The sequence below is a fragment of the Myxine glutinosa genome, chromosome 1, assembly GCF_964187855.1.
Source record: "Myxine glutinosa chromosome 1, kmMyxGlut1.1, whole genome shotgun sequence".
NCBI classification, from domain to species: domain Eukaryota; kingdom Metazoa; phylum Chordata; class Myxini; order Myxiniformes; family Myxinidae; genus Myxine; species Myxine glutinosa.
Window position 1 is genome coordinate 13,951,083 of NC_136261.1, and position 23,276 is coordinate 13,974,358.

At 44.3% G+C, this 23,276-nt stretch overlaps 2 protein-coding genes across 6 annotated transcripts in view; both read right to left on the bottom strand.

Moving 5' to 3' along the window:
- The window catches only part of LOC137421379 (uncharacterized), a 28,026-nt gene extending 22,275 nt beyond the window's left edge, over positions 1-5,751 (bottom strand). The window contains exons 1-2 of the mRNA XM_068107388.2: positions 5,617-5,751; positions 1,632-1,688 (exon numbers count right to left, since the gene is read on the bottom strand). Coding sequence (XP_067963489.2) covers positions 1,632-1,688; positions 5,617-5,683 — 124 coding nt within the window. The 5' untranslated portion in view covers positions 5,684-5,751. The remainder of the gene's footprint in view (positions 1-1,631; positions 1,689-5,616) is intronic.
- Positions 5,752-8,768: 3,017 nt separating this feature from the next.
- The window catches only part of LOC137421399 (uncharacterized), a 65,973-nt gene continuing 51,465 nt past the window's right edge, over positions 8,769-23,276 (bottom strand). For 2 of the 5 annotated variants that reach the window (XM_078782939.1, XM_078782991.1), the window contains exons 5-7: positions 21,846-21,896; positions 19,103-19,267; positions 8,769-9,814 (exon numbers count right to left, since the gene is read on the bottom strand). In XM_078782939.1, coding sequence (XP_078639065.1) covers positions 9,804-9,814; positions 19,103-19,267; positions 21,846-21,896 — 227 coding nt within the window. In that variant the 3' untranslated portion in view covers positions 8,769-9,803. Of the gene's footprint in view, positions 9,815-17,563; positions 19,268-21,845; positions 21,897-22,910; positions 23,002-23,276 lie in introns of those variants that run through there. The other 3 variants (XM_078782897.1, XM_078782865.1, XM_078782827.1) reach the window with 3 other exon arrangements.

Below are 23,276 nucleotides of genomic sequence, written 5' to 3' on the forward strand. Positions count from 1 at the left end.
GGACCAGACGAGTCGGACAAGGCCTGGCAAAGCACGCGACGTCCACAGCAGCCACAACAGCAGCTTGGGGGCCTGAACGGCGGTTTGGAGCAGGGCCGTAAAGGAACGGCGGCTGCTAAACGCGCCGGTGGAGCTGCAGGACCCCCTTGGACCTCCCTCTTCCTCCAGCCATCCACCTCCTGCCTTTCCACCTTTCTTGTGTACGTGAGTTTGTTTTGTTTGTTCTGTCCCTGGGTTAATTAAGTCTGTATAAGTTAATAATTGCACTGTGTCTCTGATCCTTCTGTATATTATTTTATTATCTTTCCTTCTCCTTGGTTACTTTGAGCATGTAAATAGTAGGAATAAATTTAGTAGTATTTCCAACCTTTTTGTCTTCTTCTTCTTCACATCCGTGTCGCCTTTGTCTTTTCCCTATTGAATAGCTGCGGTGCGATCCGGCCAACGTTTGGGTTCTAATCGGGGAGTAACTGTTCGGTCGCGGAGCCTTCGCTCGGCCCATCATAACATCTAAACCGCGATCAGTAACAGTATAATCGCACAAAAATGTGTCAATAAAAAAATGGGTACGTAAAAACAAAAAAGGAGCTCTGTCTAATGTAACGCAATGGCTTGCAAAAGCAGCCTAAATAATCTATAAATGTGAAAATCAAGCAGCAAATAATTTTAAAAACAGATCGCAAGTACAGTGAGTGGAGTGACACCCCATCCCATGGAAGTATGAATCAAGTTAAAAATTATTAATAAGTTAAATAAAATATAACCCCAGAAGGATAATTAAGTTAAATAAAAAAAACTAACCCCAAAAGGAAAATGACAGCCTCGCTTAAATAAATGAATATATACATTTAGTTATAAGAATCGCTAGATATGGTAAATTTTGTCAGATTCCACTCCAGATTTGGACATTTATTTAGTATACAGGATCCAATCCTCATACCCGAATCCAGATTTTGATGATATGCTTCAATTATGTAATGATAATCGATTGTTTCCAAGGCAAGGCACGTTTGAATAGGCCGAAACAAAATGGCAGCTTAAGAACCCAGCGAGTGGCAGAGGACTGACCAATATGGCGAGCCGCCATATTGCTGTCTTTTTCGGGTTTTTTTCTTATGAGCACTTCATCAATCATCTTCAAAAAGGATGTTATAACACACCCAAACACCCAGTTTTCATCATTGGAATCTGTTGGAGGTCCAGGTGTATGCATGCAAAGTTTGGGGCCACTAGGTTTCATGGTTTTGGAGTTAAGGAGGAGACAGACGGACGGATGGACGGACACTGCCTTTTATTATAGTAGATTAAATATAATTATCGACTTTGTTCTAAACAAATAAATAGAAACTTTGTCCACTTGTATCACAGTTTTCTATCTATTACTGGATTAACGAGAATGTTCAGTGTAATCAAGTGTTTTCCAAATATATTATGGAATTATGGAAAATGGGAAAAATGTAGGATTGAAAGAGCAAGCTGCAATTACTGAACACGAAACTTGATACGTGGGTAGAATGATGTACGAGTGAAGTAAACTTTTCAGCAATACTGTGTATTTTCCATTAACTGGGGCGATGTGTGACAATATGGACGATAATTTCAGGTTAAAAAAGAAAACCCACATCTCTCACCATTTGGATCCAAAGCCTCCAAAGATTCGGGTTTGACCATCACAACGTGCAACAGATCTGCAAACAAATTCATGTCAAGAACAGAAAATGTCACCCTATTTCAAAAAAAATCCGAACAAAGCAAGAACCACTTGCAATATTACAAACCAAACATCCCAGTTACCACATGGTCTGAGCATTACACAGCAACACCTTTCTTTGGAATGAAAATACCACCTATGGACGTGTTCTGCCTTTCAAAGACAAATCCAGTTGAGGCGTAACAGTCTCTACTCCTCCATGGAATGGCGTGCCATCTCATCTTGGAGGAGTCCACGCCACGCCGATGGCGACCAGGGAGCCAGGAAACACATGAGTGGGTTGATACCTTTCCACGGGGTGTGTGTTGACGATTCTGCAGAAAAAGGCTTCTAAAGCAATGTGGGCCGACTGATGCTGCGGTCAAGAGTTTAGCAGATGACACTGCATTATGTAGGGGACTGTTTGGCCATTTAATGTTAATATAGATATTGTCGCGCGATTGCCCCTCGGTTAAGACCGGGGAATTCGCGGATGGAAACGAGCTTAACGAGGTGTCCGGGTCAATGGCGGATTTCCTATACACGCATGGGGGGAAGGGAGGAAGAAGAAGCGGAAAGCTTTTACCTGACATGATCTCGCCGGCAGCCCCGATCCTGTAAGAACTAACTCAAACGGGAATCCGGGTTAAAATGTACAGGAAAATAAATTAGGCTTTATTGCCACGGATGCCAATAACATTGAAACGCACCAGTAACTAAATAACTATGATTCCTATTCGGGACGTCCCCCACACCAGACTTAAACATGGACAAATGGGAATATAAAAGGAAGAAAAGTAAATGTGTGAATTATCGTGCACTCAGCTCGATTGGTGCCTTGCCAGCGATCGTCCACTCCGAGCGCGCACTCCGGTGTTGGTGGGAGGAAGGCCACAATCCACTCGGTTCCACGCGTCGCTAAGCCTCACCGGCGTCTCGCCCACTTTGGCCTCGTCACGTTACAAAGCCCGTCAAGCAGCGCTCGTCCACGCGTCGTTTCTGCCTGGCAAAACTGCCGCTCTCCGTCTGTAAAACTCGGCACGTCTCCGATCGCTACCTGGAGCCCGCTGTCCTGGCATCGTTCCGTCGCGGGGTCCGGAACGAGAGACATGAGCCGAGGGCAGAGGACAGCGTCAGGAAGGCAGCAAGAGGAGGAGGGAAGAGCACCGCACGAGGAAGAGAAGAGCTTTAGGGCAAGCAAAAAGTCCCAGCGCAAGATGCAAGATGGCAGTCCAAACGAGAGCACAAAGGGGAGATCGATCTGACAGCCAAAATGCGACCACTCGTTATGGGAACCAGCCCGAGAAGGCTAAATGTCGGCTCACGGTTCGTGGTGTCGCTTCTCCTCTGACGTCACCGGCCCCAACCCTCGAACAATCCTTCGCAGGTGGGCGTGGCCTCAGCCTGCCTGAGCAATGAGTGTTGCTTGGTGGTGATGTAACTGGTGGTATCCCATCAGCAGTGCTCCGAACTGGCTTCCGGAGAGTTTTGTTATTAGGGGGGAATTAATTAGTGTGTTTGTGTGGTGCAACTAGTGGGCCTATCTAATGTTTATGGTGTGTTGCCATAAGGGACAAAGGAATGATCACCAGGTCTGACACACAGGGGAATTCGCTTAGTCCCTAGTCTACCTATCACCGGATTATCCTCGTATGATCACAGGTACACACTTAATCCGACAAACCGGGCTAACAGAACTTATTACATCAAGATTTCCTATCACGACAGACGAAGCATGATACCTATTCAGATCTACCTAAATCGATATATGCCCCTACCCCAAAATTCATAACAATATATTGGCCACAATTTAGAGATGTTATTAACTGTTCATGGGTACCTAAAGAGGGTGGATGTGTGGCCGGCATCCTTTGTGGGCCAGGACACCTTACCTGTCAACTCTCCCGCATTTGGCGAGAGACTCACACTTTTTTTTTTTTAACTCAAGTCACACTCTAAAATTTACTTTTTTTTATTTTTTAAAAACACCATTTCTTTTCAACATGGTCTTTCGACAGGTTCCTAATCAAAACAGAACTGAGTTTCCAGCCAATGAAAAACCCTGTCACTTTCAAGGTTTTTGTAGAGCTACTTGCCTGCTAAACACCAGGATGGCAGTTTATACCTGGGTGAGGATTCAAACCCAGGCTGGACAGCTCATAGGCGACTGTGCACGGTTCTACATCTAGGGTCTCGGCTATGCCGCCATCCATTCCGGTGCACAGATATTACTTTCACTGAGCTTATAGTGGGGCAGATGTGTGATAAAAGGTAAAATTATTTTTGTAAAATATGTGTTGAAGTTTATATATCTGAATATAAGTTGGGAATACAGAGTGACCATTGTTAGTTTAAGGAGTTCAATCTAATTAAGTATTTTTTCCTTCTCCTTTGCTACTACTGTATAATAAGATAAATCGTCACCAGAGCTCTCCATTTGGGATCTATTTTACTCTGGGCAGGGGGCTCCATCTGACCGGTCTCCGTGTGTATGTGTGTGTGTGTGTGTGTGTGTGTGTGTGTGTGTGTGTGTGTCTAAATGTGCAGCTCCATGTGTGAGTGGCTGCGTGTGTCTGTGTGTGTGTGTGTGTGTGTGTGTGTGTGTGTGTGTGTGTGTGTGTGTGACTACGTGTGCATGTGTCTACGTGTGTGTGTCTGCGTTTGTCTGCACGTGTGTTTATGGGTGTGGGTCTGTGGGTGTCTACGTGCATGTGTTTGTGTCTACGTGTGTGTGTGTGTGTGTGTGTGTGTGTGTGTGTGTGTGTGTGTGTGTGTGTGTGTGTGTGTGTGTGTGTGTGTGTGTGTGTATCTGCATGTGTGTCTATGTTTGTGTGTCTGCATGTGTGTGTCTACGTGTGTGTGTGTATGTGTGTGTGTGTCTACGTGTGTGGGTTTGCATGTGTGTGTGTGTGTGTGTGTGTGTGTGTGCGTGTGTGTGTGTGTGTGTCTACATGTGTGTATGTTTGCATGTGTTTGTGTGTGTGTGTGTGTGTGTGTGTGTGTGTGTGTGTGTGTATGTTTGCATGTGTGTGCGTGTGTGTGTCTACATGTATGTGTGCATGTGTGTGTGTCTACATGTATGTGTGCATGTGTGTGTGTGTGTGTGTACGTGTGTGTATGTTTGCATGTGTGTGTGCGTGTGTGTGTGTGTGTGTGTGTGTGTGTGCATGTGTGTGTGCCTACATGTATGTGTGCATGTGTGTGTGCGTGTGTGTGTGTGTACGTGTGTGTATGTTTGCATGTGTGTGTGTGCGTGTGTGTGTCTACATGTATGTGTGCGTGTGCGTGTGTGTGTGTGTGTCTACATGTATGTGTGCATGTGTGTGTGTCTACATGTATGTGTGCATGTGTGTGTGCCTACATGTATGTGTGCATGTGTGTGCGCGTGTGTGTATGTGTGTGTTTGTTCCAACTACCAAGCCAACACATTGAATTCTGGACATGATTGACCATAAAATGTAACAAACAGAATCCTGAAGAAGTTAATCATAGAAAAGAGAACGACAAAATCAAAATTATATTTGAAAATACAACAACAGAAGGAAGTTTGGAGTAAACTTCCAGATACAAAACAACGGACAGAGAACGAGGGTTGTGTACACTTTGGGGAATACAAATATTGGAAATATGTTCAACTATAAGGAAACTGTACAATCTCTAAACGTCGAGGAACGATCAAACAACATCATTATAATAATTGTGAACATTCCGTATTTAAAGATCCACATCATAAACACATTATCACAGGTGACGTCACAATAGAGAAACATAGAAATTCACGTTCTAAACACGAAATGTATCGTTTAACTGTACAAGTATTGTAACTATAACTCGATATAGTATATAATAGAATGTAAACATCATGTGATATTCAACTCGCTGCTGTTTACCGATTCCCACAAGGTGCTGAAAACGTTTCCTCTCACCTGAATGCTCACAAGGTGTAATGTGATTCTCACAGATTTCGGATTCGTCTTTCACACTCTCCATCATCCATACACACTCCGAAATAATGCACTGACGCACTCACTCATTCATTCACTCATTCATTCAGCCAAACCGGAAGTTGGCGTCAATCTCCGCCCACATGCGATACAGTTGATGCACTGGCCGGAAGTTCCAGTTACTTATATTTAATAACACCTGCGAATATTATCTCATGAGACTTTCAGTAAATAATATTGATATTATTAATAATTTATTATTACTTGTAGTTAATCATTCTTACAAACCTACGAGGTAATGACGGGGTGGAGTCTAATTCCCTGTTGACCATGCGTGGATATACAGTACAGTAAAGTATGAAGCTTTTCATCAAGGTGGACGGTGTACCTGATGATACCTGTGAAGTGTTAACAGCACGTAGTGAATATTCATGCGAGAAGGAAAGTTCAGGAATCATTTGAAGACCACAAGATCACCCTATTTGTATCGTTTAATAGATAAGGAGGCCCGTTGGTCCAATAGACCAAATTTTCATTCGTCTTCACCCCCTTGTGCTTGGAGTGTACCTGCATACTGGACTCGGGGGGGGGGGGGGGGGGGGTCTTTTGGGTCTTCACACAGTATTTTGGGTCATCTGGGTATTTTAGGTCATGTGGGTCTTTTCGGTCCTCGGGTAACTTTTGGGTCATCTGGGTCCTCAGGGACTTTTGGGTCATCTGGGTCTTATGGGTCCTCAGGGACTTTTGGGTCAGCTGGGTCTTATGGGATCTTTGAGGTCCTTTGGGTCATCTAGAATCTAGATCTTATGGGTCCTCGGGGACTTTTCGGTTCTCAGGGATTTTTGTATCCTCTGGGTGTTAAGGGGTCATACGGATCTGCACAGGTCGAAGGGGTCTCAGCAGTCTAAAATGTATACAGTAATTCAATAGTATGTAATTAATAGACACAAAAAGTATGACACACACACACACCTCATCCATTTATGGTAGATAGACCACTTCAGTTATCGTTCCCAGAGATACGAACACTTGCATCCAGGCTGTCCAGCCGAGGTTCGAATCCGGACCCAGCTATCCCTGCTGTCCCTCGGATGGACCTTAAACGGCGTCCTGTCTGCCACCATTCGTTGGTGGAAAGTAAAGATCCCACCGTGTCCTTCACGAAGAGTAGGCGAGCTATTGCCGACACCATGAACAAATTACTAATACCTGTCGTGACCACCAGAGGGCACTGCATCACCGGCCGAGCCGTGCCCTCAGCCAATAAGACACACATCTAACAGGCAGCAGGAAAGTGTCATAGTAAAGTAATGCCCCCATTGCCCATTGTGCGGTTATAGGCCCCATTGTGCATATATGATGTGCATGTTATTGTGGGGGGGGGGAAGCATACTTTTTTACGTTTTATCTATATATATAAAACACAGTTTGTGTGTGTGTGTGTAATGTTACCGATAGACTCCTAAACGGAGAGGCTTACGTGCTTGATATTTGACATAGACATGGCCATTGAACCTGGGACGAACATGGCCGAACTCAAAATATTTGACGATCCATATTTTTATTCATATTTACCTCAGCGCATTTCAGCGAAGTACCCGCTAATCTCAGCCGGTTCCAGAGCAGCTCGCTGATTCGCTCAGAGCGATCACGTGATGTGCCATTACCTCCGCCAGACTGATTCGCTCAGAGCGATCACGTGATGTTCCATCCCGTCACACGTCACACGTTTTTTCACCTTTTATGCGATCGTGTTTTGTATCGATTTTGTGCGATATGAATTAAATGTCTTTGAAACAGCTGTGAAACGTCTTTCCACAACCCTTCCGCAACCGATTGGAGCAGTTTATTGCCGCACAAAACGAGCTCCGCGAAGCGAGTTGGTCGAGTCGTGCTGACCAAGATGGCGACACGGCGGCTTCACTTTTCACGGAGTATGAGCGTTCTATATCTATCTATAATTCCAGTAATCTCTGTACGTCTGTACGTCTGTACGTTTGTTTGTCTGTGACCGCTGTTTCTCGACAACCACGGGTCCGATATACTTTTAACTTGCCAGGTATATTGCTGGGGACCCGAGGATGTGCCTTTTCAAGGTTTCATATTAATCGGACAATTACTTACCGAGCTATGTCCAAAAAACGATTCAACCAATCAGAGAGCAGCGAACGATCGCGTGTGCCGAACGTGGAGGACACACTCTGCCTCGGATGGCACATTTGAGAGCGTATTCATTTATTTCACGTTTGCAAACTATGTTGGCGTTAAACTATGTTTTAAAACTAATAAAACCGAATTTGCGATTCATTCGCTTTCCTGCGCGTTTGTGCACGCGATGGCGATTTCTTTACCAAACTCCGGAAGCCGTTCGCTTTGGACCAAACCATTTCATGTAAATAGAGGGGGGGGGATTGTCACCGTACTCGCAAGCCGTTCGCTTTGGACCAAACCATTGCATGTAAATAGAGGGGGGGGATATAATTTTAGATATAGATATAGTACGGGCAATGCCCTAGTATTTTCAATTCAGTGCGCCCGTGATTTGTGGCATAGACATGACCATTGGGCCTTCACGGTGTAATTTGTACGAGGCTTTTGTCCGAGTGAGCTTGAGTCGAGAGGGCGAATGTACGGGTTGGGAATGTATGGGTCTCCCTTCCCCCGCCCAGCAACGCCTGTACTGGAGGACGTCACAGGATCGGTGAGTCTCCAAAATCCGCTTCGTGCTGTTGCAAATATGCAGGACTATGTCCGATTGTTGTGCTGCTCTCCGACCACGAGAACTGTAACGTCATTGTTGACTGGCCATCCCCTTCCCCCTCCGTCCCCCCTTCCCTTCCCCCTCCACCCTACCCCTCCCCCTCCATTTTCCCCCTCCCCCTCCCTTTCCCCCCTCCCCCACCCTTCTCCCCTCCCCCCCTCTTCTCCCCTCCCCCGCCCAGCAATGCCGGATACTTCTGCCGGGTCCTCCCCTCCCCCCTTCCCCCTCCTCCCCCTCCATTTTTTTTGTAACAGTCTGAATTGAAAATGGATTAAATTGAGATTTTTTTTGTCACCGATCTACACATAATATCCTGTTGTAGTGCGGTGCTATGCGCACGACTTGTCTTGCCAATAAAGGAAGCAACAACGTATGTAATTAAAAGCGTCTTTATTCCAAGGATCAAACTATAGCACTGCCGTGCTCGGGGCTGTGAGCCCCGTGTATATCCCGAGGCCACGCCTACCCCTCGGGCATGGCCGACACCCTCCTGGTGCGCGGAATGATATCATCGCGCCAGCGAGCCATCGTGTCCGCCACACGCGCCCCCCCCCCCGGAATTCCCGCGCAACTGAAGGGTCAGTTTGCGGGGCAAACGGATGACCCGGCCGAAGTGCCCTCTGGTGGCTGGCGGCGTCTGGGATGCCACCGGCTGCCCCTGGGATGGGTGCGGGACCGGGGGGCGGCGTGCCGGCGGGGTTGGGCGGTGCAGGCCGCATATGTTGATCTGTGGTGACTACGCTTCCTTTGAAACTCTGGAATCGCCTCTTCTTCAGTTTCTTCCAAGCTATCTGCAGAGTCACTATCATCAGAGCATACAGAACTAATTGTCATCTCTTGTACACTGGATGATTCATGACGTTCTCGTCTTGAAGCTTCCGCTAAGAGGCGTTTTTCTTTTCTATGATCTTTATCAACTTTCTTCTTGTCAACACCACCAAATGAGGCTACTCTGTCAGATTTCATTGACTCTAAAAATACTCTATCTTCCTCATTCTTAATGTTTGTCATTGCATCTTTTGTCCATACACCAAAGGTCTTATCAAGACGTTCATTCATGGTTTGCAACTTAGCCAAAGTGCTTGGAGATTCTCGGCGAGAAACAGGTATTTGACGCAATTTGTTATTGTCATTAAGAAGGTCAAGTATTAGTTTGCAGCATTGATGGTCTGAAAGCATAGGAATATTTGCTTTAGTGTAGAATTTTTTCAGCTGGATAAGGACGATGCTGGCAGATTTCCATTTCAGTGGCTGAGTTTGTTTGCCTTCACATATTTCTTTCTGGATGTACCACATCACGCATCGAAGAACCTGCCGGCAAGTTGGGAGGCGGACTCCTGTCAATGTACCATCTGCTTCTGTAAAAGCATTGCCAAGACCAAAAATGGCACTTGCTAATCTGGTCTTCTTATCTGCCATCTGAAAGAAAATAAAGGATATTATTAGACTACTAGTATGGGACCCACGATTAGACCTCCGATTTCATTCATGTAAAAATACAAACTAATTATCAAACCATCGTTTTTTGCATAAAATTGTTATATTTGTATTCCTCTCATCAAGACCTTCAATTTGATACCAAACATGACTAGGTTTGGGTGTAAAATAACAAAATCAAACATTTTTACATAGTGCGGCCCCGAAAATGGCCCTAAATATATAAAAGTGGCCGGTGGCCACCCAGGACCACCTCTGATTTCATTTATTTTTTGCATACATACTTCTACCAACAAGTGTAACATTTGAGAGAATAGACATTAAAATCCAAGAACCTAAGGGCGTTTGATGCACCCTAACCGGCGTTCGTGCGGGCGAAGCTGCCGGCTGAAAAAGGCCAGCGGTTGCCAAGCTCCACGCACCCATTGCTCGTGCACCGCGCCCACCGCGTAGTCCGACGCGTCGGTGGTGAGGGCGATGGGTGCATCGGGCGCCGGGTGCGCGAGCATGGTGGCGTTAACCAGGGCGAGCTTCGCGCCCGCGAACGCCGCGTCCATCTGCTCGGTCCAAACGACGTCACCTTTGCCCGGCTTCCCCCGGAGGGCCTCGTGAAGGGGGCGCAGGAGCTGGGCGATGCGGGGCAGGAAACGGTGGTAAAAGTTCACCATGCCCAGGAACTCCTGGAGCCCCCTGATCGTGCGGGGGCGCGGAAATCCCTTGACCGCCTCCACCTTTGCTGGTAAGGGGATGGCCCTGTGCCTGGTGACGCGGTGCCCCAAAAAGTCGATCTCGGCGACGCCGAACCGGCACTTGGCGGGGTTCATGATCAGGCCATGCTGGCCCAGGCGTTCGAAGAGCGTGCGGAGATGGCGGAGGTGCTCTTCACGGGACGCGCTTGCGACGAGGATGTCGTCCAGGTAGACATAGATGAAATCCACGTCGCGCAAGACGCTGTCCATCAGACGTTGGAACGCCTGAGCCGCATTCTTCAAACCGAAGGGCATCCGAAGGAACTCAAAGAGGCCGAATGGCGTAATGACGGTCGTCTTCGGGATGTCCTCCGGCCTGACAGCGACCTGGTGGTAGCCGCGTATGAGGTCCACCTTAGCGAAGCAGGACATGTTCGCCAACCGGGCGGAGAAGTCTTATATGTGGGGGACCGGGTAAGGGTCGGCGGTGGTGGCATCGTTGAGGCGGCGGTAGTCCCCGCACGGCCGCCATCCCCCGCCAGGCTTCGGCACGATGTGTAGCGGCGACGCCCAAGCACTCTTGGAGCGCCGCACGATGCCCAGCCGCTCCAGCGTAGCGAACTCCGCTCTCGCCACCGCGAGCTTCGTCGGTTCGAGGCGGCGGGCCCGGGCGTAGACCGGTGGCCCGACGGTGGGTATGTGATGTTCCACACCGTGCTTTACGGCCACCGCCGAGAAGGTGGGCCGCGTGAGGGCCGGGAAACTGGCGAGGAGGTGGGTGAACTCGTCCGCTGCCGGAAGCGTACAAACCAACCTCGCCGGGACCGAACCGCTCAGCAAGCCGCTTGGCGAGCCGCTCAACGAGCTGCTCAGCGCTCAAGCAAGCGAGCTGAACGTTTCGGCCTGGACGAGGCGTCTGTTCTTCACATCTACCAACAACCCGTTTGCACAGAGGAAGTCCGCACCGAGCAATGCCATGGGCACGCTGGCGGTTACGAACGACCACTTGAAGCGTTGCCCTCCGAACCGCAGCGTTTCCCGAACATGCGTATGGGTGTTCCGTTGGCTGCAAGCAACGCGGGGCCCTGGCCCGCGGTTCGCTTGTCGGACGTAGAGGCAGGGATAACGCTCACCTGTGCACCTGTGCCGCATAGGAAGCGGCGCCCGGACAAGGTGTCCGTTATAAAAAGAAGGCTGCCGGAATGGCCGACAAGCGAACCGCGGGCCGGGGCCCCGCGTTGCTTGCAGCCAACGGAACACCCATACGCACGTTCGGGAAGCGCTGCGGTTGCTGCAATCTGCACGTGTCTGTCATCCAATCTGCCATGGTGTCCGCCACACTGTAATGTAATATCCCGTAAAGTGGATTTTTTTTTAAAATAAATTTTTACAAACTAATTAAAAATGAAATACAGAAATGTCTTGAGTCGATAAGTATTTAACTCCTTTACTATGACATTCCAAATTGAGCTCAGGTGCATCCAATTTCCTTTCATCATCCTTGAGATGTCTCGACAACTCGATTGGAGTCCACCTGTGGCCAATTCAATTGATTGGACATGATTTAGAAAGAAACACACCTTTCCATATAAGGTCCCACGGTTGACAGTGCATGTGAGAGCAGAAACTATCCTAGGAATTGTCCGTATAACCCCAAGATAGAATTGTGAGGGGGATCTGGTGAAGGGGATAAAACAATTTATGGTGTTGAAAGTTCCCAAGAGCAAAGTGAGCTCCATCATTGGAAAATGGAAAGAATATGGAATTACCCAGACTCTTCCAAGAGCTGGTCTTCCGACCAAACAGAGCATCCGGGCAAGAAGGACCTTGGTCAGGGAGGTGACCAAGAACCCAATGACCATTCTGTCAGAACTACAGACTTCCTTGGCTGAGATGGAAGAACATGTCGGAAGGACGACAGTCTCTGCAGCACCTCACAAATCTCGGCTTTACAAGAGAGTGGTCAGATGGAAGCCACTCCTGAGAAAAAGGCACATGAAGGCACGCCTGGAGTTTGCAAAAAGACACGTGAAAGACTGAGAGGACGAGGCAAAATATTCTGTGGTCTGATGAGACGAAAATTGAACTCTTTGGCCTGAATTCAAAGCGCTACATCTGGTGGAATCAGAGCACAGCTAATCACCCATTTAACGCCATCCCTACCGTGAAGCATGGTGGTGGCAGCATCATGCTATGGGGATGCTTTTCAGCAGCAGGGACTGGGCCGTGTGACGAGTGCCCCAAAAAGTCCTTGCAACAACAACAACGAGTGCCCGTATTAAATTGTGAGGATAGAGGGAACAATGAATAATGAATAGAGCCAAATACAAGCAAATCCTTGAGAAGAACCTGCTTCAGAGTGAAAAAGACCTTATACTGTGGTGAAGATGTACGTACCAACAGGACAATGACCCGAAGCATACAACCAAAGCAACATTTCAGAACAGCTTCAGAATAAGAAGGTGAAAGTCCTTGAATGGCCTAACCAAAGCCCAGACGTGAATCCCATTGAGAATCTGGGGAAACGCTTGAAGATTGCTGTTCACCGATGCTCCCCATCCAACTTGACAGAGGTTGAGCAAATCTGCAAGGAAGAATGGGAGAAACTCCCCAAATCCAGATGTACAAAGCTGATACAGACATGCCCAATAAGACTCGAAGCTGTAATCGCTGCCAAAGGCGTTTCTACGAAGTAATGACTCAACTGAAGGTGAAACTGAAAGGTCAACTGAAGTGAAAAGGTCGACTCAAGGGGCTGAATACTTATGTAAATTAGATATGTCTGTATTTTATTTTCATTAAACTTGTAAAAAATTCTAAAAACACGTTTTCACTTTGTCATTATGGGGTTTCATTCCATCAAACGTTCCACGTGACATGTGTCGATCAGTGACAATTTAAAAAAAATTTTTTTATCCATTTTAAAATCAGGCTATAACACCAAAATGTGAAAAAGTCACGGGGGGTGAATACTTTCTGAAGTTAGTGTATTTGGCGTTGCATAGCAGTAAGGACCAACATGGTTGCCGTAAGAGTTTTCATGAATATGAAATTGTGGGTGGAGTATGTGAACTGTCCAACCAATGGGTGGAATGGATTGTTACGGACAGACTGACACACTGCGAAGAAAAACGTATTATTAAGACTAGTAGTTATCTACGGGGAACATCCGTGTAATGTAAAATGTGACTTTATGTCCTCAACTTCCCCTCCCTCACAAACCTCAAGCCATGAATCCTCCTCCCCACCACCAAAACCCGAAGTCATTAACCTCCCCTTTCCCACCACAAGAAGTTGTCTTACTTGGAACCTCCTTAACATTACTCATCAATAAATGGCTATCTCAGTATCCTGGGGTATTCTGTGTCACGAACACCCTCTCAAGAGTCTTTGCATGTTTGGTCAAAGAAAATAAATAAAATAAAACCTGCTTTCGGTTCCTTCCAACAAGCTTTTTGTCGCCTCAAACTTGCCACGTATGTTTATTTACTTCACATATCTATATATATAAACTGAGTTGTCTGTGTGTGTCCGCGTTTTATTCAGAGATGGCTGAACGGATCTTCATAAAACTTTCAGAGGTTCATTAGTGAGTGCCTGGGAGTGTTTTAGGCAAAAAAGAAGTATATATTGAAGAAAAAAAAGTTCGTTTTTTTGGAGTTAAAAAAGAAAAAAACAATAATAATAATAATAATAATAATAATAATCGCTCGATAGTGCCTAAGCCTTTTAAAATTAATGACAGTTATATACAAGTACACATTCGCATAAATAAATACAAAACAATCACCAGACATTTGAATACAAATAAATCAAACAATTCCGGAAGTGTCCGAAGTTGGTAGTACGGCTTCTTCTTCTTCCTGATCGGCATCACAGCTAACTCAGAAACGTGATGAACGCCACATTCACCCACCAGCATATATATGAACCCCCTTCCTCTCCTGCCTCCTCCCCTCCCCCCCCCCCCAACCCCCTCTCCCCCTTCCACAGTTGTATATAACACATCAGCACAGAAGTAGTCTTTAACACAGCACACAGCTGTATATAAGTTTTATTTACTCGTACAATACTGTATTTACAAGTTTAAGTTGGAGATGGACGGTGGCAAACATTAGGGTACCAGTAATGGAAGCCCTAGGGTAAAAGCCACATTCACCCACCAGCATATATATGATATGTATATGCTGGTGTACACAAGTATATATATGTACACAAGTACATATATGCATATATATGTACACCAGCATATATATGTACACAAGTACATATATGTACACAAGTACATATATCTCCGTGTGGAGGGGTGAGAATCAAAATGAGGGGAGGGGTGAGAATCAAAGCATACCTTTGAAACAGATATATGCATATATATGTACACCAGCATATATATGTACACAAGTGTACATAAAATAAATAAATAAATAATTAAAATAAATATATATAAATAAAACAGTGGTTAAACAGTGCACTTTTCTGATCACAAACAAGTTCTATACATATTCCAGCATTAAATTACATACACATTATTTATTGAAACATATCACGATGTGTACATTTGGGCTGGCGGGATGGCAGAGGTACGTACACTTGGATACATAGCCTGGGTTCAAATACCGACCAAGCCATAAACTCTCAGCTCGTGTTTCATCATTGTGTGTGCCGTCCCTTGGATGGACGTTAAACAGGCGTCCGGTCTGCCAGCATTCGTTGGTGGACGTTAAAGAGATCCCATGGTGTCCTTCAAGAAAAGTCGGAGTACCTTTTTCATGCTAGATGACGCGCTGTTCAATTTTTCAATGTACATAAACTCAGTAGTACATTGATTTGTACGAAAGTTTTCTTTGGACGGTGTATAGTAAACCACTGCCTTGATCATTCCCTACAAAGAATGCATTACCTCATTTCTTCAGTGATAATCAAAGCATACCTTTGCTTCCTGAACAAGGCACTTATTTCATGGAAGAATATGCGTTGTTCAGTCTTCAAATGTACACCCGAGGCCTAAAGCTTGAGACAGAGTAAACACAATGGTGGTGATTTGATTTCAGGAAATAATTCTGGATGGAGTCATGCCAACAAAGCTCAGTCCTGGGCAGAAGGATAGACTGACAGAGAATATATATATACATGTATAGTAGAGTCATATGTGGACTTGCCTGGACATTATTTTTTGTGAAGGAAGGTTTGATTTATTTTGATGCATCGAGTTTTTTTTTAAGCCCTCACATCCCTCACAAAAGTTTGGGCTAACTCCACCTGCGGGCCAAATAAAATATGGCCACCAGCTGTGGGACGAGAAATTTGAAAACTTCAGATCAGATCCAATAGACATAGGAACATGTTTAATGTGGTATTTTTGGATAATTTTAGGGCAAAAACAAAATCGTTATTCTGTCTCAAGGTGAAATGAAGGTCAAAATCTAATACCAATACGGCTAGTTGTGTCACTAATTTATAAATTCAATACTTATCTTTCACCCATCTTCTCCATGTGCAGCAAATGGTCTCGTATTATTATTAATCTTAAATGGTTTCTCACTGTCCTTTCTTAATTATCACACACACAAAAACACACACACACACACACACACACACACACACACACACACACACACACACACACACACACACACACACACACACACACACACACACACACACACACACACACACACACACACACACACACACACACACACACACACACACACACACACACACACGTAAAACAGCATTTTTCCAGCTGTTCCACAATGGTCCTGGACACCATGTTCCCCAAGAGATCTTCCTCGTCCTGGATGCTGCTGTGGTCCCAGAAACTTGCCCCAAAAAATGAGCTTGTGATCAATCAGAGTTCAATAAATAGTTGTGACTGCTCAAAAATACATACTTCCATGTGATATATCTGGAGAGTTATAAATATGATCTTTGTATACATATACAATGTCTATGTAGCGAGTTCATATGATTTCGTTCAACATTGTCCAAAATACTGAAATTGTATGAGGTCACTTATAATTTGTGTCAATCACTAGTCAGAATGGTTGAGATACTGTGTGCTGTGTCTAGTAGTTATTGGATTGGTAGATCGACGGCTGTGCCACTGATGTAATGCCCCATTACCAGATAGATAGCTGGTACTCATTTTGCCCGCCTGGCTGAGTCGACCCGCCTGGTGTTAATTCAACAGCACGACAGGTGTTTGAAATCTAGAATCTCAACCAAGCCACCTTAACCATTATACTTAGTCATATGTCAAAAAACTTAGTCCTATGCAATGATATGTTTTCAGCTGCCATAATAAATTGTAATGTTGAAACAAAAAACATCATTCTATTGATTATCTTAAAAGTGGCTGGACATTGCATGTTAAATTGTATTTCCGTGTCTTTTCCGAAAACATGATTCAGATCTATTGGTTGCCTGAAAATTACCGGAAATTGACCTATTAAATGTGTTTCGATGCAAAAACTTCATTATATTTGATGAAATATCATGTTGTCGGTAGCAGTATTCGGTTTTCACCATGATCTTGACCTTTTTATGCCCTAAAATTATCCAAAAATAACCTATTAAAGGTGTTTCGATGTCTATTGGATCTGAAGCTATGGCACATTCAAGTTTCTACTAGCACGGGTGGTGGCCATCTTGGAGTTGGCTCTCTGGTGGAATTAGTCCAAACTTTTGCAAGGGACGTGGGGACTTATTTACTTTTAAATAACCCGATGCATCAAAAATCAATCATCAAACCTTCCTTCACAAATAATGGTCTCGGCAAGTCCATATATGACTCGACAAATAGATTCTCCATTCCAGTTAACCAAGCCTCTTCTTAGCTACTCCAATGAGCCTTTTTGTAGATTCCCAATCCTGTGTAGCATCTTCTATCCACACCCGTTCTTGGAAGTATTTTGCCAAGTGAGTTAGGGATGCATTTTCTGGCTTCTCATCTTCGTGTTTGTTTTTCAAATTCGTTTCGGTAGTCTGTTGAGCTTTTCACGTACTTGACCAATCCTACAACCGTCATGTGGTCCAAGAAGAGCTCCATCAGGCCGCTCCCTCCTCCTCCTCTTCTTGGCGAGTACATTCCCGGGATGCATTGATTTTTGAGGACCATTTTGTGGGCACTTAAAGTTTCCTTCTCTTTGAAAGTTTGTGCTTTGGGACTTTCATCCCAAGTGTGTCATGTCCATCAATTGCGGCGTTTGTGGAAGTTCCGCATTTGTTGGTGACCATTCACTTCTTATTGCCAAATCTTTCACTAGTTCCTCTCTTAATTCTGTTTCTTCTTCTGTGAATGTTTTCTGTTGAGTCGATCTCATGTGAATTCTCATATGAACTTTTAAATTTTTTGAATATGAAAATGCCCTGTTGCAAATCGTACAATCATACGACCTTTTTTCTGGATGCATTTTCATGTGATGTTTTAAACACGCTGACCGTAGAAACGACTTGTTGCAAACGTTGCACTTGTGAGACTGCTCGCCAGCGTCGCTTCCAATATGAGATTGCAATCTGCTCGAACGTATGAATGTCTTGTTACAACACGTGCATATGTAGGGCCTATCTCCAGTGTGAACTCGAACGTGCCGCTTAAAATCACTCGAATGTGAAAATGCCTTTTGGCAAAATGTGCAATTGTAGGGCCTTTCTCCTGTATGCTTTCTGGTGTGGAATGTCAACGAAGATGACTCCGAAAACGACTTGTTACAGATTGTGCACTTGTAAGGCCTCTCTCCGGTATGAATGCGAATATGAGAATGCAAATGATTCGATTGTAGAAATGTCTTGTTACAGATTGTGCAATTGTAAGGTCTCTCTCCGGTATGACTTCTAATATGAGATTGCAAGTAGCTCGGTTGTAGAAATGTCTTGTTGCAAAACATGCACTTGTAGGGTTTAACTCCAACGTGAATTTTAATATGCCGTTTCAAATCGCTCGATTGCAAAAATGCCTTTTTGCAAACAATGCAATCGTACGGCCTTTCTCCAGTGTGCATTCTGATGTGGTATGTCAACGGTGATGATTCCGTAGACGATTTGTTACATGTTGCGCACTTGTTAGGCCTCACTCCAGTGTGAATTATATTATGAGAATGCAAATGGCTCGATTGTAGAAACGTCTTAAGACAAAACGCGCACTTGTAAGGCCTCTCGCCGGTGTGAATTCTAATATGCCGTTTCAAATTACACAAAAGTGAAAAGGCCATTTTGCAAACTGTGCAATTGTACGGTCTTTCTCCGGTATGGATTCTGATGTGACATCTCAAATGAGACGATTCCGAAAAAGACTTGTTACAGAATGTGCACTTGTAAGGCTTCTCTCCGGTATGAATTCTAAGATGAGACTGCAAATGGCCCGACTGCGTGAATGTCTTGTTGCAAACTGTGCATTTGTGTGGCCTTTCTCCTGTGTGAGTATGCATATGGTATTTCATAAGACTTAATTTTGAAAACGATTTGTTGCAAAATTCGCACTTGTAGGGTTTTTCCACCAGGAATCCTTTCAGCTTTCCTTGCAAAAGCTTTGATGTATGGGATGACTTCTGAGCAACCCTGGATTTTTCACCATGCTTACTCAACTTATCAGCATAACCAGTTCTCATGTGATGAACGTTGTGTTTAGGTTTCTTATTGCATGGTTGCTGGTCCTGCTTTTCTGTGTGAAGTCCGACTTGGACATTAGGACTGCAGCCTGGAACACTCGTGTCAGAATTCTTCTGAGCATGTTCAGGTTGACTGCCTGAGAAGAGGGTGGGGGGAGAGGCAGAAACAGATCACACACATGAATGACTTTCCAACCACCCTGACCTTAATTATTCCTTATAAATACAACATGTGGGCAGTTACGAAGTTTGATATCTCAAATGTCTAATGTTTCTTCAAAATCCAATTTTTCAATCAGCACAGAGGTTTGATGCAATGAAAGGAAAACCATATTATTCTATAATATGGTATTTCAACTATTATAGAACCATATTAACCATATTTCTTAACCATAATAAACTTAATTATTCTATAATAAATAAATCCAATATCTCCGAGTGTCCTGGTTTTGCATGTGATGTCTGAAAAGGCTTCTCCATGAGCCTTAGACAATGAAGACAATTCTCCATCTTATCCACTTTCAAAAGTTTCCCTTTTAAATTTTTTTGTGTATTCCATTGCTATTCCATTCCAAGTTTCGGGAACTGAGTGGCGTGCTGACGAGGAGGGGAGTGTCGTTGAAGCTGAAGGGAAAGGTGTATGCTGCATGTGTGAGAAGTGTTATGATTTATGGGAGCGAGACATGGGTAATGAACGTAGAGCAGCAACAAAGGTTGGAAAGGGTGGAAATGCGAATGGTTCGATGGATGTGCGGAGTATCGTTGAGAGAGAGGAAGACAAATGATGAATTGTGAAAAATGATGGGAATAGAGCCTGTGATTGATGCTGTGAAGAGGAACAGGTTGAGATGGTTTGGTCATGTGTTGAGGAAGGATGAAAGTGACTCGTTGAGAAGAGTGATGGAAATGAATGTAGAAGGAAGTAGAGGACGGGGAAGACTGAGAAAGACTTGGTTGAAGGTGGTGGAAGAAGAAATGCGGGTAAGGGGGTTAACAAGAGGAGATGCAGAAAATAGGGCAAAATGGAGAAGATTGTTATGAGGCCCGCAAGGCTAACCCCCACTCTAGCAGAGAAAATGGCCTTAAAATGCCTGTTGTTGTTTGTTGTATTCCATTGCTAGTGTTGAGTGGATGGCCCCCATACAAGTAGAGTGGATGCACCTTTTCAATGAGCATGTTTCACACTCATCCACAGGAATACAATTATCCCATTTTATTCCTTCAAAGCTTACCAAACACACCAAAGTGCAAAAAGTGAGTGCATAAAGGCTTATTGCTTTGCCTTCACTGTATGGGTTAAATTCTCACTGTGGCTGAGAGGATATTCCTGCACTCTGTGACAAAGCGGTGACCAGTCCAGGATCAATTATTGCCTTGAAATGTTCACCACTCGTAAGTGACCGACACTTTACCAAGTGTATATGACATTTGAAGTTGTTATATTTAAATGATCAAGTATGACCCTTAGAAGAAGAAGAAGTAGAAGAAGAAGAAGAAGCACTCCTTTCAAATTTTTAGATGTATAGGACTGCCGAGGCAGTTTTTCATTGGCCAGGGGCACAATCCTGGGAGGGTGGCCACTCTGATGCAGGATTCTCGAATGTATTATTCTTCCCAGGAAACTAGTAGTGGGGCAACTTAGCATAACAATTGTGCATTTTGTGAGGAAAGCACCAAATTTGGCACACTAGTAGACTATCCTATTATGAACAGATATGGATATTGGGCCATCTCAAATTCAGCAATTTTCAAATTCTCAAAAATTCTCAATTTTTTTTCTTCAAAATGGCCACCACTCATGGCATCGAGTTATTCACATACTAGTGAACATCTGTTTACTGTTTGGTATGATATCGAAATTGTTCTGAATCAGTGACACAGTCTGCTCTGTTAATGTTCTCTCAATTTTGTGAGCACTCTCCCTCACACACACACAAAGCTGTGCATTCAAGTGCGGCCTTTTTGCACTTGCAACGCTTCACACAGCTCTTCTTGCACTTGCACGATACTAGCTCATAGCAGGTGTGGGCTGCTTTGGGTAGCTTCGTCCAGTGTGGCTCGTACACCCCCTCGTCATTCTTGACCCAGCCCCAGCTGGTTGGATGGCAGCCTTTGGCCAAGCCAATAGTGCTATGTATGTTTATCATTGGTTTTCATTCAGAATCTGTGTCTTAATTAGACTAATTAGTTCACTTTAACTTTTTTTTCTCAACCAAATCAAATTGTCACTTTCTTTGACCATTATTGGACCTTTATTAGTAAATAAACCTTCACTGTCAACCTGCATTCCTCTCCAGTAAAGCAGATATGTATCATAACAGTAACCGCTGGTGGTCATTTTGAAAAATGGCTGCCATAGCCATCAGGGGCTGAATCTGAGATGGCCCAATATCCAGATCTTTTCATAATATGATAGTCTACTTGTGTGCCAAATTTGGTGCTTTCCTCACAAAATGCACAATTGTTATGCTATATTTAGCTTAGCTGCCAGACTATAGTATAGTACTCATTTTGCTTACCTCGGAAGGATGACAGGCCAAATTAACCCACCTGGTGTTATTTTAATGGAACGACAGGGACTCCAACTCAGGACCATGAAATATTCAGCCAGCCACCTTACCAGTAACACAACAGCAGGTGATATCAACCTGAACAAGGATAAGTAAAAAAAATTTTTTTTTTTACAAAAGGGAAGTACACACACTTCATTTGTACCTGCAGTGTCCATAGCATCCCAATCAGGTCGTTCAATCTTCACAAAGGAAACTGAAAAGAAATACAGCAAATTGACGCAAGGAAGGAAATACATTTTAAAAAAGCAAAAATGTTTATGCATGGAAAACATATGAGAGGGGAAGAGGGTAGAAGTGAAGAAAAGCAGAGAGGTAGAAAGTTGAGAGAAAGGAAACAGGAGAAAGAAGAAAATTGAAATGATGGTGAGATATTAGAGAGACACAAGAAAACATTAGTGATGGGCCATGACTTAAAAGGATATATATTCTTGGTTTCAATGCCAGGGGCATAGAAAAGGCCCCTTTATATGAGGGTATGTTCCATGTGGCAAAGTAGAGAAAAGAAGGGACATTCCATCACTTGTAGAAAATGCCAAACAATAGAAAAGAAGGGACATTCAAAAAAATCTCATGTACATGCTGGACTACCCTTGTGTTCTTAAGAGGAACCAAGTAATGCTCTATAAAAGTTCATATAAAGGGGCGCCAATTTGATTCATACAGTTGCATGAAGAAGTAAATGTATTTTATTTGCTAGATGTAGGACCAGAGTAATTTTTCATCATTGAGTGAAAGGATCAAAAACGACATACAGCACGATATCTAAAAGGTTATGGACGGATTCAGTGAAAACTTGGTGGACGAGTTGTGTTGGTGACGAGAGCAAGCCAATTAGATTTTTGTTAAGGTACAGATGCAGATCCAGCCCATCAGTAGGATACAAAATATAAAAATTCAGCCTGGCCGAAGTATGTGCTCTACCGAGTGCACTTCTAGTTTCAGAATGCATTTACGATGGCATTTTAAGTTTGTTGGAGGTCACTAATGACTAATCAATTGTCGATTTTTTTGAGCGCATCAGCGATGCATGCAACACCATCACTCATGACACCATTCACCGTGTGACTGCTGACTGGATACACTGTCTGCATTTTTGTATCAATAATAATGGTGGACACATTGAACACATTCTATGAATACAGGTCGCACAAGATCTGCTAGCAACCCTCTTCTGGTGAAACTGCCAAAATCAAGACTCTCTGCTCACCTTCACTCTTCCATTCCTCTTTTCTCCCGCCTCTGGAACAAACTCCCGCACTCTCTTCAATCCCTCTCCTCCCTCCAGGTCCTTAAAACAGCTGTTCACCACCATCTCTTATCTTCTCCAATCCAAAACATTGATCTTTTCTACCCCCGTTAATACACCCCAAATACACCTTTTTCAAATTCCGTTTTCTTTCCTGAAAGTACTAGTAATGTGTGTCTTGTTTATCACATGTATCCCACGGCAGCCCTCTCCCTTCCACAGATCTCCCTGTTCTCTACTGTTAGATGTGCTTTCCTCTCTCCCCCAACCCCTTCTTTCCTCCTGCTCCCTTTATGATATGTTTTATGCGTTTTCTGTTTATGTCTT